This window comes from Mesoplodon bidens (genome assembly GCF_964165515.1).
Source record: "Mesoplodon bidens genome assembly, chromosome: 9".
Classification (NCBI taxonomy): domain Eukaryota; kingdom Metazoa; phylum Chordata; class Mammalia; order Artiodactyla; family Ziphiidae; genus Mesoplodon; species Mesoplodon bidens.
In genome coordinates, this window is record NC_138166.1 from 85,672,162 (window position 1) to 85,690,547 (window position 18,386).

General features: G+C 35.0%; 1 protein-coding gene across 4 annotated transcripts in view; it reads left to right on the plus strand.

Annotated features, from left to right (window-relative positions):
- The window catches only part of MKLN1 (muskelin 1), a 357,278-nt gene that overhangs the window by 213,299 nt on the left and 125,593 nt on the right, over positions 1 to 18,386 (plus strand). For all 4 annotated transcript variants that reach the window (XM_081244929.1, XM_081244928.1, XM_081244927.1 and 1 more), the window contains one exon: positions 10,390 to 10,459. Coding sequence is in view for 1 of the 4 variants with exons in the window: in XM_081244926.1 (XP_081101052.1) it covers positions 10,390 to 10,459 (70 nt within the window). In the remaining 3 variants the exon portion in view is untranslated. The remainder of the gene's footprint in view (positions 1 to 10,389; positions 10,460 to 18,386) is intronic.

Consider the following 18,386-nt stretch of genomic DNA (forward strand, 5'->3'; position numbering starts at 1 on the left):
TAAGAAAATATTTGCAGGATAGTCCTGAAATCCTCTTAGGGTCTAGACTCGGCATTTTATGAATGTTCTCAGGCCCCCTTAGAGATTTCATGCTTTCTTTGTGTTTACCTTATCTTGGCACCTGTGAGGACATTATCTGACTTTATCCAGTTCTCAGATTTTCATGGTCAGATTATTTCCTGTTGCTGTGATTTTGAGCATGTTGGTTTCTTTGTGAAGAATTGACTTTTCCTTCATTTTTCCATGAGTGGATCCTTCTAATTAACATAATTAGCATTTTGGGGACCACTTCAAGTAAAAGAACTCCCCTGTCCTAGTGCAGCTCCCTGTTTATTTCTTTTATAGCATTTATCATAATCTGTAATTACCTTGTTTGCAGCTGTACCTGTTAACTTTCTGCTGCTTCTCATTTGAACGTTAACATCGCAAGTGGGAATCTTTTCTATCTTAAATATCAGTGTATTCCCAGAGCCTAGCACAATGTCTGGCATATAGGGATCAGTAAATATTTGTTGAATAACTCCAGCTTATGGTAGGGCCCTCTCTTTACCATGCTCCTGTGTGAAAATTTGGAAATATTTGGCGTGAAAATTGGGAAGTATTTGAAAGTGAGTGTACAAGTGATTTTTGGAGAAGCTATACTTTTTATAGTATACTCTTTAACACTGTATAGCTGTGACTATTCAGAATTGATTTGAGTTGATTTCTCTTTTGCATTTTGAATTGGTTTTTTATTGTATATGTTTTTGTGTCATAAATTTTATGCTAAGTACATTTATTATTTAGTAAAAAATAGATCATAATCCCCTTGGCCACAGGTACCCATTCTTGTACTTTTGTGGTGTTACCCCAGCAGAGTGTTCACACATAATGGAAGCTGTATTATAATCAATGGATTGTGTGTTGTTATTGACTGCTGTGTAGGAGGAGGATTTTACATGATATGTTGAATGAAGGATGTGAAATCTTTTCATGGAATTGTAGAATGTTAACATGGCCTTATGAATGGTGTTTCCTAGAGTTGTGCAATGCACTGCCCTGATTAGAGCTGGAAGAAACTTGAGATCAAGGAATTCAACGTTTCCTTTTACACTACAGATAAAGGAATTAAAGTCCTGTGAGATTACATGATGTGCTTAAGGTTATCCAACCAATTAGTGGCCAAGCTCCAGGGTCTTATGATTCCTAGTCAAAGCTGATTTCTTCTAGATGCATTTTATCACATCATTCAACAGAAGGACACAGGTTTTAGTAGGGTGTTTTAAAACTACCAAAAGGAAGATATTCACAGATTGAATCCTTCCACACTCTTTTACATACTCTGCTTGACTGACTTCTTCACCTCAAAATTAGAGGTAGCTTTTGAGTATCCAAAACTCTCGATTTAAAATTGATTGGATTTACTGTTAAGTATCTTGAGCATCCATTAGCAGAAAAAAACGTTAAGTGCTCCATTTTTTTGCTCAAGTGCTGCTTTTTATGTTTATTTTAAGTATTCTTAAGAGCAGCAATTTAGAAGATATTGCCAAGCAGACATTTGCTGACTTGAATTGAACCCAAAATGTCCAATAATTTCTCTTCTCATGATGAATTTTAATAGTTTGTTCCTGACAGTTGGTAGTTTATGTAGGTATACTACATTAAAAATTATGCAAAATAGAGACATGTAACTTGGAAAAAGTTAACATTGTATTCCATATTTCAATTGTCCATGTGTTTCACTATAAATTTTTATAGTCCTAATTGAAAAAATTAATTACTCACAGCCTTGCCGTTGTAGTCTATCTATGTTCAAGAGACTTAATGTGGCTCATTTTTATTACCTTAAGTTTTCATACTGCATTGGTAGGAATAAAAATGTACCTTTTTAAAATTAAATTAACACTGATGGAAAAAGGAAATCGTTTTAGTCCTCATCCCATCTCTTTTATTCTTCTTGACCAGTTCTCCGTTAGTTATTTTTTGCATTTTGCATTTTAAATATATTTTACAATGGCATATATTGAGCTTAATCTTAGTAGATTAATCTTTGTTATTTGGATCATATAGTTTCTATATGAAACTATATGAATTGTGTTTTCTGTAACTTTTTTTTTTTTTGCTTATCATTTATTTATTTTCCCAGACAATAGTTAAAATGTTAAAATTAGTCATGGAGTACCTAGAAGGGTATTTTGATCACATTCTTTTGGTTGCCAGAAACAGAGCCTCCTGGCAGCTAGAACTAAAAAGCCATAATTTCTATTCTCTGTTATTCCTTGGAGTCTCTGCTGTTTTATGTCTCCTACAGTCTTATCTTACTACTGACCGGCTTATTCTTTCTCTTGTATCTCTTATACTTATTTTGTATATCTTTTCTCTGTTTCATTGGTTCTGTTTACTTATACATTTTTCTGTCTTATAATTTTATTTTCGTACTGGCCCATTCCATCTCCCATCATAGGTCATTAGCTAGCCTACGTTAGCTGTCACTGAGATAGTTGTAAGGGAGAGTCACAAGTACAAAATATCAGTGTCTATGATTGCTCCTTCAGCAGAGGCTGTGGATGGGATATTTCCCCTGTTAGAGATCAGGGATAGTGAACTAGTATCATGATTAACAATATGTAGTAAAAGAGGTTAATGTCTCTCCTGAGAGTTAGAAGAAGGAAAAGCTATACCAGTAATGATGGTGGGCTTTATAGGTCTTTGGGAAGTATGAGGAAGGATAATAAAGAACATGTTTTATAGGATGCTACCATACTGGCTGTGTTTCTGTTGATGAAGGGCTAACGTTAATAGTCACTGTCCTCAACTAGTTTGCTTTCCAGGAGAATGGAAATGGATTTCAGGAAGGAACATCTGGCAGGGAGAATTAAAAACAGTCTACAGCTGACTAAGCTTTGAGAGATCATCTGTCACTTAAAAATTTTAAGAGGCAGTAAGCCTTTATTAATTGCTTCTCCATCTCCTATGTCTTTAAAAAGAAAGAAAAGTTGAGCCTGATTTGATCATCTGATGATAATGTAGTCAGTTTGCCATAAATATGGAAAGCTTGTTGTCATCTCAACCGTAATATTTTTACAATAATTTAATGTTTATATAAATAATGTTTATTATAAAAATCTGAATATGACAAATATAAGAAGATAAACTAAACCCCTTAATAATATTTATGCTTCATTTTTGGCTTATATGTGTGCTTGCTTTATATAATTTAATATAAATTAGATCATATCACACATGGTTGTTAATATAATTGTATACGAATATATATATAAATAATAGTGTTTTTTTAACAATGAAATCATACATGCTTCTTTGTATCTTATATTGCAAAAATCCCTCCAAGTTACCTGGCATAGATCTGAAGTATTCTTTATAATGGCAGTATAGTGTTCCATGATATATGTGTTTTATGATTTATTTAATCATTTCCCTGCTACTACAAAAAACGCTGCATTAGACAGACTCATTTATGAGTCTCTGTACATAGATCTTTATGTACTGATGGTCTTATTTTTATGGGATAGATTCTGAGAGTGCTAGGTGAAAGAATATGTACATTTAGAATTTTGATAGATGTTGCAAATTGACTTTCCATCAAGGTTGGAGTAATGGACATGTCTACAGTTTCTCCCTGATTTCCTGTTAAGTAGGGATTTAATTTCATCAATTTGATGGGTGAAAAAAGATATCTTACTATGTTAATTTGTTTTCCCTGACACAAATAATACACAGGGATTTAGAAAAAAAATTTTTTGTTGCTGTTTACTAGCCATTTTAATGACTCTTCAGTGACATGCATTCTGCTCATTTTTCATTTTGTTGTTCATCTTATTCCCAATGTGAAACAGTGTTTTACATATCTTCGGTATGAATACTTTATTAGTCATATGGGTTGCAAACACTTTTCCCTAAACTATTGCTTGTTTCCTATCTTTCTTTATGGTGTTTTTTACAGTACAAAATTCAAAAGTTTTTTGTAATCAAATAACTTTTTCGTTCTAAAGCTTCTGTGTTTCTTGGCAAAAAGATCTCACTAACACTTTTGGTTCTACGTATTGGCTCTTAAATTTTTTTCTAATATGTTTATGTATGTATGTACGTATGTATGTTTAAATTTTTAATTGGAATTTTGTATATGATATTAGATAGGGGTTAACTTATTTTCTTCCAGTGGATATTCAGTTGTATAAGCGTCTCTTAAATATGAACTGTCATTTCCCATTGAAATAAAATATCACCTTCATCAAATATTAAATTCTCTTATAATATTAAAGATTATCTAGCAAAAAAAAAGTTAAATTCTCATCCACACAGGGCTCAATTTCTGGATTTTTGTTTCTTAGCTATTGATCTGTTCCTATACCAATTCCTACTGTTTTTAATTATAGAGGATTTGAAGTGTTTTAAAAGCTGATAAAATTATCTCTTCTCACTATTCTTTTTTTTTTTTTTTTTTTTTTTTTTTTGCGGTACACCGGCCTCTCACTGTTGCGGCCTCTCCCATTGCGGAGCACAGGCTCTGGACGCGCAGGCTCAGTGGCCATGGCTCACAGGCCCAGCCGCTCCGCGGCATGTGGGATCCTCCCGGACCGGGGCACGAACCCGTGTCCCCTGCATCGGCAGGTGGACTCTCAACCACTGCGCCACCAGGGAAGCCCTCGCTATTCTTTTTCATAAATTTTCTTGGCTCTTTTTGTACAATTTTCTATACAAACTTTTTTGTATTGTGTACTCTTTGGATGAGGCTTCTGATACCTCAGAGAGAGTGGGCAGTCTGGCAGTCTTTGTCCTGTGGCTTTCGGTATACCATTTCCTATATTGTTAGTTCTCTGTAGGTCACCAGGAGAGACCTCTCAGCAACTAGATGTCCTCAGCTAAGAGGGCAAGTACATTCTCATCTTCAGGGCTAAAGCTCTCCTGAAGATCTTTGTGGGCCAGGGAGACAGCCTGTTGTCCCAGGAATGCTCGTTTAGTTGATGCCTTTTTCTTGGGGAAAGAGGCATCCATGGATCTCATGGTCCTCCTAGGGCTAAGCTTTTGTGGTAATTCTTAAAGTTCTGGTTCTGGCCTCTGTCACCTTCTGGGCTTAAGAGAGGTACTTAGTAGTTGACTTCGTGTTGGGCTGGAGATCATCAGGAATATCTTCAAGCTTCCATCTTTCCAAGCCCCCTTAGGCTGCACCTTGTTTCTGGTCTGTATCATGTTTCTCTTTTTTCTTAATTGTATAGTTGATATACAATATTATATTAGTTTCAAGTATACATATTTCTCTTTTATCTTAGTATAAGCTTTAAATTACAGATAATAAATAAGGATTAATATACTCTATGCTTTGATGGAACCACTTTAATTTTTTTCCTTTTAGTACTGTTTATTTGTTCATATCTATTAAATATTTATTAGGCACTTTCTGTTTGGCAGCATTTAAGTTTTGAGTTAGGCATATGAGGGTGAATACCTCCCAGCCCCTGTCTTCTTGGCAGCATTTTACATAGTTTTCACGTCTTTGTTCTCAAAATACTTTCTTCAGTTGGCATCTACAGTTTCTAGGTTTTCATCTTCTTCTCCTTTGGCCCTTCTCAGTCTCCTTTGCTTGATCTTTCTCTTCTGTACCCCCTAAATAATGGACCCCCAGAGCTTAATCAGTCCTTCAGCTTCTCTTCTAGCTCTCTTTTATCCCCTGAGTCGTTTCACTCAGTGTCATAGCTCTAAATATTTTAGCATTTGATATACTGATGTTTCTCTATATTTTTTTCAGCTCTGGCATTTTCCTTGAATTTCAGCCTCAGATAATCCAACTGCTGGATCGCTAATGGACTGTTTAATAGGCATTTCAAATTCACAAGACCATAACATATTGTAACTGTTTGCCCCCTTAACTTTGCATTTAGTGATCATCTGCTCATTTTTCAGATTATGACATGGCTAGCTCCCTCATATCGTTCAGGTTTGTTTCTCTTCTACTTTGCTTTATTTTTCTTCATAATACTATTAATGCTTACCACTACTTTGACATTATATAGTTGTTTGTTTATTAATTTTCTAGATGCTGAGAGACTTTAATCTCCTGCTACTGTTTTTTTATCAGTTTCTTCTGATATTTACTGTGTTTTGCTTTATTTTTGTTTTCGTTTAATTCATTAAGACTCACAGTCTTGGCTTGAACTATTATTTTATAGTTATTGTTTTCATCCAGTTCATACTTTTTTAAATTGTATTTTTTTATCTCTACCTTTGACCCCTTTAATCCCAGTTAATACTTTTTCTTTAACTTCCTCCTAGTTTTACAAAGATTATGTCTGCCTTATATATCTTTTATCTATCATGAGTCACTGTTATTGTGTGTGTGCCTTCGTGTAATAGTAATGTTACTACTATTCACCCAGTCCAAAGAATATCTTACTATGTTATTTTAGATCATTTATATGTATGACTGTACTAGATGCTTGGTATTAATATTGTCATTTTATTTAAAATTTTCTGTTTTTAATGTGTCCTGCTTTCATTTAATCTTTTATTTCCTTCTTTTTGCTATTTTTTTTGTTGTTGATATTCTGTCTCAAATAATTTATAAGATATGTAGTATGTTTTTATTCTAAACTTAAGTATGCTTGAGTCTCTTTCTTAGGAGCTATGAAAAATGATGAAATTAACTCACGTGTCATTTGATCTCCCCTCCTCCAATTTATTATACTTTGTGATTTTTGTTGTCCCAATTTATCATAGTTATAATATATTAGGTTTTCTTTCATGCTTTATAACATTCATGTCAGAGTGATTTTTTTCCTAGTTTTTTAGCTTTAGCTTTTAACTGTACTGCAGTCTTTTCATAGAGTTCTCATCTTTGCTTTGTAATTCATTCTTAATAAAACACACCTTTTTTTCTGATAATGTGTCAGATGTGTTAATTTTAGAATATTTGAAAAGTACAAAAAAGCACAAAGAAGGAAAAAAGTCACTGAAATCTCACCATTGAGAACTACATTAACAATTTAATATATCTTCTTTGTCTTTTCTGTTCATGCATGAATATTATTATTACATACAACACTTGATTTACAGTATATATACTGTAAACTACCTTTTCCCTTCACTCACTATGTAGTGGACATTTTCCAACAATATTAAAAGTCAGGCTGTAGAATACATTATGATTACATGGTGTTTTGTAACATAGGTACTTCATAATTTGTTTTAACGCATCCTCTGTTGTTAGACAATTAGGTTGTTCACAGTTTGTTATTATAAATTGTATTGTGATGAATGTGGATGATTTAAATCCCCTGGATTATTTTTTAGGTTAAGTTCCAAGAAGTGGAATAATTCTGAGGCTGTATAGTATAGTGATTAGGAGTGTTGGCTTAGAGTCAGATTGCCTTGGGTTCAAATTATTATTTCTTAGGTGTGTATACTTAGGCAAATTAATTTATCTCTCTCAGTTTCTTAATCTGTGCTTTGACGGTAATAGTTTATGTATGGAAAGCACTTAGACCAGTGCCTGAGATGTCATAAAAGCTCAGAAATGTTAGATGCAAACATCATCACTGTCATCATGGCTGATGTCATTATCATTTTTATTTAAAAGGATATGCATATTTGAAGTTTTTAAAAATATATATTATATTAAAATTCTCTCTTGAAAAGTTGTATCAATTTGCATTTCTACCAGCAAAATATGAGAGTGCCATTTTACCAACAGCTGCAATTATGATTAAAACACATGTTGTTTTGAGAGTGTAGGCCCAATTTTATAGGGTTAATATATATCTTTGTTTTAATCTCTAATTTTTGGTTATTGATTTCGAATGTTTGGGTTTTGCCTATTTTCATATGGGGTATTTATGTTTAAGTGCTCTTCATTCAAATTTTAATTAGCCTTTTGTGTTTTATGTTGCCTATATTTTTCTAGTTGGTTTTTACCTTTTAGTATTTGAGGTTATTTTATGTATTAATGTTTTACCTTTGTGAGATGTGTATGTAAAGAAAATTCTTTTCCTTATAGTACTGCCTTTTAAAAAAAAGTTATTCTTTTTGACATTTATTAAGTACTTTCTCTGTGACAGGTATAGATCTATATTTTAAGATAGATAAATAAATGGGCCTTCTCAAAGGCCCATTATTTTAGAATGATTTTAGATTTACAGAGAAGTTGCAGAGATAGTACAAAGTTCCAATATGCCCCTCACCTAGATTCTCCTATTGCTAACATTTTATATTACCATGGTACATTTGTCATGACCAAGATACCAACACTGATATATTACTGTTACCTAAATGCCACATTTTATTTGGATTTCATTAGTTTTTCCACTGTCTTCTTTCTGTTCCAGGATCCCATCCAAGATACCATTACTTTTAGTTGTCTTGTCTCTTTACTCTCCTCTGGTCTGTTACAGTTTTTCAGTCTTTCCTTGTTTTTCAATATATTGAGAGTTTTGAGGAGTACTGGTCATGTATTTTGTTGAGTGTTCCTCAATTTGAATCTGTCTGGTGTTTTTCTGATTGTTAGACTGGGGTTATTTATATCAGTATGGACTCAGGGATATTTATACTTTGGGTTCTAATCCAATACTACGTTATTTATTTTGTTGTTTATTTTAGCTTTGGCCATTCATTCTTTCATGTTGGCTCCTCTGTGTCCCTTTGACATGGCCCTGCCTTCCTTTTGCTGTTGTTTTGAGCACTACAACATGCTCTAGGCTAATCTTCTGGATTCCCTGCTCTAACCCTAGAATCAGCTACTTCCCCAAGAATCCCTGTTTCCTTCTATTGGACTGTGTTATGTAGAAACCAAGATTCGGCATTGGTGTACTCACTGCTACTGGGGGTGTCACTGCTTCTAGTCTCTATTAGTGAACAGAGCTAGGAATACTATTTGTGTCAGTGTGCATGGATATATGTACGCACATTCACATATAATTACTTCTGAATCTGTATCTATATAAACCTAAATATGAGTTCACACTGATGTCTCTGACTATTTCAGTACCATCAGGAACATTCCAACCTCCCTGCCCTTGCTTTTCTGTAGCTTCCCACTCCGAAGTGACAAGCTTTACTCCCATCATCTACCGTTCATTTACTTATTTGTTTGACCCCAGTATACATATAAAGTGTTCAGAATTAACCCATATCCCTCTGAGAAATAACTTTATCAAATTAAGTACGGTTTTTTAAAATTAATTAATTTAATTTTGGCTGCGTTGGGTCTTTGTTGCTGTGTGCGGGCTTTTCTGTAGTAGCGGTGAGCGAGGGCTACTCTTCGTTGCAGCGGGCTTCTCATTGTGGTGGCTTCTCTTGTCGCGGAGCACGGGCTCTAGGTGTGCGGGCTTCAGTAGTTGCAGCACGTGGGCTCAGTAGTTGTGGCACACGGGCTCTAGAGCGTGGGCTCCATGGTTGTGGCGCACAGGTTTAGCTGCTCCACGGCATGTGGGATCTTCCTGGACCAGGGCTCGAACCCGTGTCCCATGCATTGGCAGGCAGATTCTTAACCACTGTGCCACCAGGGAAGTCCTTAAAATACAGTTTTTGTATATGGTTCTATTTGTCTTTAGCTTTACAGTTTACAGTGAGAGCACTGTCTTCCAAAGTTACTTGTGTCAGTTCCTTTTTTCACAGTTCTGTTTTTGGTGCTGGGCTTAAAAGACCTTTTTGATCCAAAGATTGATTTTTTATATATATATATATATATATATAGAGAGAGAGAGAGAGAGAGAGAGAGAGAGAGAGAGATTGAGAGGGAGGGAAGGAGGGAGGGAGAGAAGGAGGGGGGAGAGAGAGAGAGGGAGGGAGAGAGAGAGAGAGAGAGAGGGAGAGAGAGAATTTTATTAATTATTAGATATTTTATTACTTTATTTACCTTAAATTCCTAAATATAACTATAGTTCATTTTGTCACTTGATGTGAAGTAGAGCTATACACACACACACACACACACACATGCATATATATATAGTACTTTTTTCAATTGTTTAAAATGCTACCTTTATCATTTTAAAATTTTTAAATTACTAGACATTTTCTGTGTTTCTTTCTTTTTTTTTTTTTTGCGGTACACGGGCCTCTCACTGTTGTGGCCTCTCCCGTTGCGGAGCACAGGCTCCAGACGCGCAGGCTCAGCAGCCATGGCTCATGGGCCCAGCTGCTGCGCAGCATGTGGGATCTTCCCGGACTGGGGCACGAACCTGTGTCCCCTGCATCGGCAGGCGGACTCTCAACCACTGTGCCACCAGGGAAGCCCCCGTGTTTCTTATTCTGTTTAATTTTCTCTTTTTATTCAAGTTCCAGGCATTATATAACTTTGTGATAATTTTAGCATCTGGTAGATTATTCCTCTTTTTGCATATTCCTGTTCACTTATTCTTTTAATTAATTGCTATAATTTTCGTTTCTTTATTTCAGGAACATTTTAGTGGATAAGCCAAATGACCAGTCTTCACGGTGGTCTTCAGAGAGCAACTACCCTCCCCAGGTAAGATTATGTGTAGCTCTTGATACCATTCAGAAGTCAGATTTTAAATAGGCATGCACTTAACTGATATCAGTTATCTAGATTCCATTAATAGTTTATTCAGTCTTTGAAATTGTGAGGTAAATTTTTTTTTTTTTTTTTTTTTATCTGGCTGTGTGAGGTCTTAGTTGCGGCATGCGGGCTCTTGGGCTCTTTTAGTTGCAGCATGCAGAATATAGTTCCCTGACCAGGGATCAAACCCAGGCCCCCTGCATTGGGAGTGCAGAGTCTTAACCACTGGACCACCAGGGAAGTCCCAAAGGTAAATTTTTATTTCCTCTTTTTTTGTTTGTTTACATTTTGGAAGAATTTTTATTTCATAGGCAAATACAGTGTGGAATTTGCTGAAGCATAGACTTTATACTTCTCTCTACTGGAACATTTAAAATCTAATTTATGTTTTTTCTGGATTACTAATGATGCAAAACTAAGTTTCTTGTTACGTTTTGAGGAAATTGTTAACTAAAAAGAACTGGTTAAGGTGCTGTTAGTGTTCTGAGTAGTAACTGATCAGAGTACTGATATGAGCAGAGGTTGTGACTTCTACTGCACTTAAACTCAAGTCATTCTGTAGATATTTAAGGAGATGTTAGTAATTTCAACTTTGACTCAGTGATTCAGTAACTGCCTTTTAGGGAAAATAAGCTTAATATAGTTTGTTATTTTACTAAACTAGTATATGTAGATGACATCAGGACCATGAGCTAAATTGTTTCTTTGACAAGTGGTGTCTGATGTCATCTGAATTAAAAAATAATCATTTTTCAGTTATATTACACTTTCAGCATTAGCACTTATGTCCATATCCTTGAGGAAATTAATTCTCTGATAGGTAAAGAAGATGGGTAAATAAAACTTACTTTATTATTTTTTTTCTAGTGTAATTCTTGGAAACCTAGTCTCTGTACTTACTTTTCCTTTTTAATTGTTTTTTTACTGTTTACAAACCTTTTTGGATCACCTGGTGTTTAAGTGTTTAATTGCAAAATGTATATCCAAAGAGTAAACACACATACACACACACTTATATATAAAATATAAAGAATAGTAAATCAAATACCTGTTTACTTGTCTACCATCTTTGGAATGGTACAACCTTTGAAGCTTCCTGTGAGCCCCATCTTATATCTATCCTCTAATCCCATCCCAGTAGTTATTATTTCATATTTTGTTAAGCATATTCTCACAGTATTATATATGTATATGTTTATAAATTCCTGTGATTTAAGTTTTGTCTGGCTTTGGCTTTATATAAATATAATATATATTGAATCACTCATTATACATCTTCTGTGGCTAGCTTTTTGTTTGTTTGTTTAACATTATGATATTAATGTTGCCGAGTATAATTATAGTTTGTTAGTTTTCACTACTGTTTAGTATTCCAGTATATAAGTATGCCAAAATATATCTATCCATTTTTCAGTTGATAGGCTTTTGAGTTTTTTATAGTTTTTGCTCTTAGGAACAAGATGCTATGAATATTCTATGTTTTTTCCTGGTACACACATACAAGAGTTTCTTTAGGGTATATACCTTGGTGTACAATTCCTGGATCATAGAGGATATGTGTGTTCAACTTTTATCTGGTAATGCAAAACTGTTTTTACAAAATGGGTGTATAATTTATACTCTGACTGGCAGTGTATGAAAGTTGTTGTGCATTGTGTTCTTCCCATCACTTCTATGGATGATTTTTAGATTTTGCCAGTCTGATGGATCTTTCACTGTAACTCAGAGTTAAGTTCCTGCTAGCCTCTTGTTACAGATTTTCATCAACCAGTCAATATATAATGTTGCTTTATGTGCATTTCTGTTTAAAGACACCTTACTTTGTGTATATTGTTTATTCATTAGCATTGGACTCACAGCCATTAACACTATAACTCTTGCCTGAATGAAGCTTATCTAATACACATATTTTCTCTGTAAGGCACATTGCAGCCTTCTTGCATTTAGAAATACTAGACAGCACTTCAGCACTATACTTGGGGATCATTTTAGACAGTGAAACACCAACAGAAAACACAAAAATATTTTAAAATGTGCCTAAATAGACCATGAAAAGGAAACTTGTTTGTAGTATGAGAGCTAAAACAAGAAGGTATAGGGTCCATTGTTTGACCTTAGCTGGGAGAGTGTGCTTTCGGCAACTTAAGTTTTTTGCTGCTCTGTGCATGTCCAGGAATGACTGAGAGTATTGATTAGATGTTACAAATAAATTTTAGTGAGTAGATGAATTTGCAAGTGCAAAACCCTTGAATAGTGAGGAGCAACTATACTGTAACTAACAATTAATTTACCATATCTTGAACAGGTCTGAGAATTAGAAAGAAAGGAAAAGAGGTCTCTGAAAAATCAAAAGCATTGTGATGAGATTTTAGGTTCTAAGGGCCTTTTCTTAAGAATCCACTTAGGATATAATGTTATTCTGTTTCGTTGATTGTTTGTTTTGGTTTCAGCAACTGGAAGCAGCTTTGTGCATGGGGGGCGTAGTTTTGAAAGATAGGCACACTAACAGCAAGTTGACAACTGACAAAGTGTCGTAAGGGGGAAGACAGAAAAATCTAAGTAACAAATAGAAAACCCAAAGTATAACATTTAGGGGGTCTTTAGTGGAAGAATACTCTGTATTTCATTAACCTCTAGGATAGTGTTTCTAGTAAACTTTCTGCAGTGATGAAAATACTCTATAATCTGCACTGTATATAATACGGCAGCTGCTAACCACAGGTAGCTATTGAGTCCTTGAAATGAGGCTAGTGCATCTAAGGAATGCAATTTTAAATTTTATTTAATTTTAATTATTTTAGATTAAATAGCCCCAGGTGGCTAGTGGCTATGTATTAGACTGCAGAGATCTAAGGCATTGCTGTTATTAGGATGTACTGTTTGATGTTCACAGTGCTTGATTCTGTCAGTAAGAAATTTTAATTATGTTTAGTGTATGCAGCTTAAGCAGATAAGGAAGTTAATGGTGCAGTTATCTAGAGAGGGGTGGAAAACAAAATCAAAGCCTCTCAGCTACTCCTCTTTTTCCCATAATGAGGAAAAACTATAAGTGTGTACATAAATACTAGGATGTATCGCATGTTTTGAGAGTGAATGAACCCTAAACACTTCTCTTGAAAGCTTGTGTTGGGTTATGAGTGGGGTAGGTAAAAATACAAATACTTTTCTTGTAATATATGTTGATTATTGTTTTTGGATGGCTACTAAATTGTCATGGCATAAGTATTATACTTATTAAGTTGTTCGGACCTAACTACTTAAGAAATAGAACTGTTGATATTTCTTTTGACCTTGGGTGCTGTATTAGTCATCAATTGCTGTGTAACAAATGACCGCAGAAATGAGCAGTTAAAAACAAACATTTATTATTTCACCCTGTTAGTGAGGGTCAGATTTTGATGCAGGAGAAAAAAGAGAACCCATCTACTGGGGAATGCTTGAATACATTTTTCATGGAATATTGTCAGCCATTTAAATAAAATGAACTGGCTTCATACCAGTTGACTTGGAGGAATTTCCACTATAAAATGAGAAAAGCATGATGCAGAGAAACATCTATAATAAGATCCTACTGTTGTTACCTGAATAACAACTCTCCCTCTCTCACCACTATATGTGTATGTACATGTGTATATTTTTATTTGATACAGTGAGCCCAGATAAAGATATGATAGGATATACATCTGGTTGTTGGCATTGGTTATTTAAGAGAGGAGGAGATGAGATAGGAAAAAGAGATAAAACAATTATTTTTAAAAGTTATTCCCATCAAGAACAACGTATTTGATATTCGACTTATGTAAAGTATGTGTCTGTGTGAGTGTGTGCATAGAGTTCAAATGAATCATCATCAAAATGGTGGTGGTTGTGTCAGGATATTGGAATTTAGGTAATTTTAAATTTCTTTTCAATTTTATTCTTATACTTTTATCTCTTTTGATTCTCACTTTCAATTTATATTTATAATTTATATAAACAGAAAAAAATGAAAGCCATTTTCATTGTGGTAGGGAGCAAATATTTTTAGACCTAATGAGAAAACATTGCTGTTGATTCTGGATTCTCTCTCTGTACTGGGAGGGAGTAAGTGTAGCATGAATGAAAACCCTATAAATACTTTAAGATAGTAATTTCACGCTTCTCCCACATCAGATATGTTTTATAGAAGTTACTGATACTGCCATGGAAAATATGTCTTTCAAGGTGACTGGGGAATACCCTAGGGTTGGTTGAAATGTACAGGCAGTTACGTATGTCTTGATAATTGCTTTAAGAAAGGTTAGATCATAATTCTTCTACTACAATTATAGTAGACTTCTTCTTAGAAGTAGTAAACTTCTAAGGTAGTTTAAATAAAAGTATGGTATTAGGTAATATTCTTTGCTTTCTGGGGCTAGAGAGAGAGCAGTTAAAGTTGTTTAACGAACTGCAGGCATTCTGCTTTTGCAGGTCAAAAAAAACTTTAGTGATTACTTAATACAGTTGGGTGTATGTGTGTGTGTGTTACAGCTTTTGCAGTACACTTACATTATTCTTTCTGTGTTTGATGAACCATAACAAGAATATTATAGGAATAAGAGTTACTTGCAAAGTAAGGAAGAAAGTAGAAAATATATGCATTTCAATGTAATTTCTATCTGTGGAAACAGGATACCAGTAAATTTATGAAGTTTCTTTATGGTATTTTGCCCAAGTGTGTGAAAAGAGCATTGTATGTTTTGAATAATACATTTTTATTTAATATGATTTCCATATAGTGAAATACATGAATCTTAAGTGTATAGTATCCATTTTGAAAAATGCACACACTAATATAATTTACACCCCTATCAAGATACAAAATGTTTTCATCGGGTCAGGAAGATCCTTTCTGTCCCTTACCAGTGAATCCTTAACTCTCTCACCCTCTACCCAGAGGCAACCACTGTTTGGATTTCTTTTGCTGTAGATTAGATTTACCAGTTCTAAAATTTAATAGAAATGAGTATATATATACTCTTTTGTATATGGCTTTTTATACTCAGAATTTTGGGGTGGGAGGATGCTTGTCCATGTCTTATGTGCATCAATATTTCATATCTTTTCATTACAGAATACCATTCTGTTCTATGGACATGCCACAATTTGTTTATCCATTTTCCTGTTTATGGACATTTGCAATATTTCAGTTTTGGGTGATTATGAATAAAGCTTATATAAACATTCTTTTATAAGATTTAAAAAACAATACATACTTTCGCTTATTTGGGGTAAATATCTAGAGATAGAATTGCTGCATCATAAGGTAGAGATGCAGTTGACCCTTTAACAATGTGAAGAGGTGGCAACCCCCATGCAGTTGAAAATCTGCATGTAACTTTTGACTCCCACAAATATTACTAATAGCCTACTGTTGATCTGAAGCCTTCTTGATAACATAAATAGTCGGTTAACACGTATTTTTTATGTTATATGTATTATACACTATATCTTACAATAAAATAAGCTAGAGAAAAGAAAATGTTATTAAGAAAATCATAAGGAAGAGAAAGTACATTTACTGTACTGTACTATGTTTATCAATATCATAAGTGTATGTTGTATGTTGTCTGTGTACAAGATGAATTGTGTGTCGGTACCTACATCAATATCGTCTCACATGATACAAAACACTGTAGATGTTATATGTATTACTAACACTAGACACTAAAAATGAAAAGGTAAAATGTGGAAAAGAAATTCATATTTATTTACAGGTATAGTTATTCATGCACTGATAATGAAGAAGCAGCAATATGGTTGATTTCTGGTAGTCTAGTGTAATTGATACAGTTGCTTCACAGTACCCTACCCTGTACACTAATGAATGAGTTGTTATAAAATTTTTATGGTATACAGTATTATAGTCATATTCATAATACAGTTTTGGAAACATTGTTAACATTTTCTCAAAAACTACTTACCTGTGATGATAGGCTGACAGTTTTTCCAATTACTAGAGAGAGGGGAGCATACTGTATGATAATGTAATCATTTGAAAACAAAGTTATCCAACAGTAAGAAAACTAACATTGTTAATTTTGTATAAAATGTCAGTCACCTTATGCCTATGTAAGGATAGGCTATCCACTTCAATACAAGTCTTGTACATGGTGTTCTACACAATGAATACTTAGGCAATGATGATGACACAGAAACGTTTCATATAGTTCTTGCTGTACACTTACTAAATTTTCACATGACGACGCACACATATATACAGCAGAGAGGTTTATTAATTGTACAGCATGATGATTATTTACTATTTATTAAGTGGAAGTGGGTCATCATAAGGTCTTCATCCTTGTTATCTTCATGTTGAGTAGGCTGAGGAGGAGGAGGAAGATGAGGGGTTGGTCTTGCTGTCTCAGGAGTGGCCTCGGTGGAAGAGGTGGAGGAGTTCCAAGAGGAGGCAGGAGAGGCAGGCACACTTGGTGTAACCTTACATAAATACACTGTAATTTCTGACTTTTTTGCTTTTCCATTTCTCTAAAAATGTTTCTATATAGTACCAATCCTTCTTCCACTGTTGGCTTTAGTTTTAGTGCCCATGTCATAGAAGGGTCCATGTTGTAAAAGAAGTCAAAAGCAGTATTGAATAATTGGAACCCTTCTTTCTGCCAGATTGTCTAATGTCAGTTTGTTTTCTGGCACTGCTTCTTCTGTGTCTTCTTCCTCATCATCTGGCACTGGTTTGGAAGCACTCATCTCCATCAAGTTATCTTCTGTTAATTCCTCTGGTGTGGTGTCTGTTAGCTCTTGAATTTCTCCAAGATCCATATTTTGAAACCCTTCACCCCCTACCTTTTTTGCCATATCAACTATCTCTTTCAGGATTTCCTTGATTGACTGTCATAAATCCTGTGAAATCATATACAAATCTAGACACAGTTTTCCTCAGCAGGAATTTATTGTTTTGGGCTTAATGACTTTCACAGCTTTTTCTACAATAACCATGGCATATTCATTGGTGAAATCCTTCCAGACTTCCATGATGTTCTATCAGAGTTTTCTTCCATAGCGTTGGCAGTCTTTCCCATGGAGTACCATGTGTAATGAACCTTAAAGGTCCTTATGACTCCCTAATCTAGAGGTTGAGTTAGAGACATTGTGTTTGGGGGCAAGTAGACCACTTTGATGCCTTTGACACTGCACTCACGGGGTTTTGAGTAGCCAGAGGTATTGTCCAATATCAAAAGAACTTTAAAAGGCAGTCCCTTACTGGCAAAGCACTTCCTGTCTTCAAGGACAAAGCATCAATGGAACCAATCCAGAAAAAGGGTTTTCGCCCAGGCCTTCTTGTTTTACAACCTTATAGATAAGGGCAGTCCTGATCATAAACCCGACTGCATTTACACAAAATAGTAGAGTCAGCCTATCCCTTCCTGCCTTAAATCCTGGTGCTCACTTCCTTCCTTAAATATCCTTTGTGGCATTTTTTCCCCAGGATATGGCACATTAAAAACTTGTTCAGGGGCTTCCCTGGTGGCGCAGTGGTTGAGCGTCCGCCTGCCGATGCAGGGGACATGGGTTCGTGCCCCGGTCCGGGAAGATCCCATATGCTGCGGAGCGGCTAGGCCCGTGAGCCATGGCCTCTGAGCCTGCGCGTCCGGAGCCTGTGCTCCGCAATGGGAGAGGCCACAACAGTGAGAGGCCCACGTACGGGGGAAAAAAAAACTTGTTTAGGCAGCTATTCTTTCTCCTCAGTGATTTTGTTAATGGCATTTGGAAACTCATATGCTGCCTCTAGGTTGGCTGGTGCACTGATTCCCCTGATACCTTGACATTTTTAAAATTTTATTTATTTATTTTTGGCTGTGTTGGGTCTTCATTGCTGTGCGCGGGCTTTTTCTAGTTG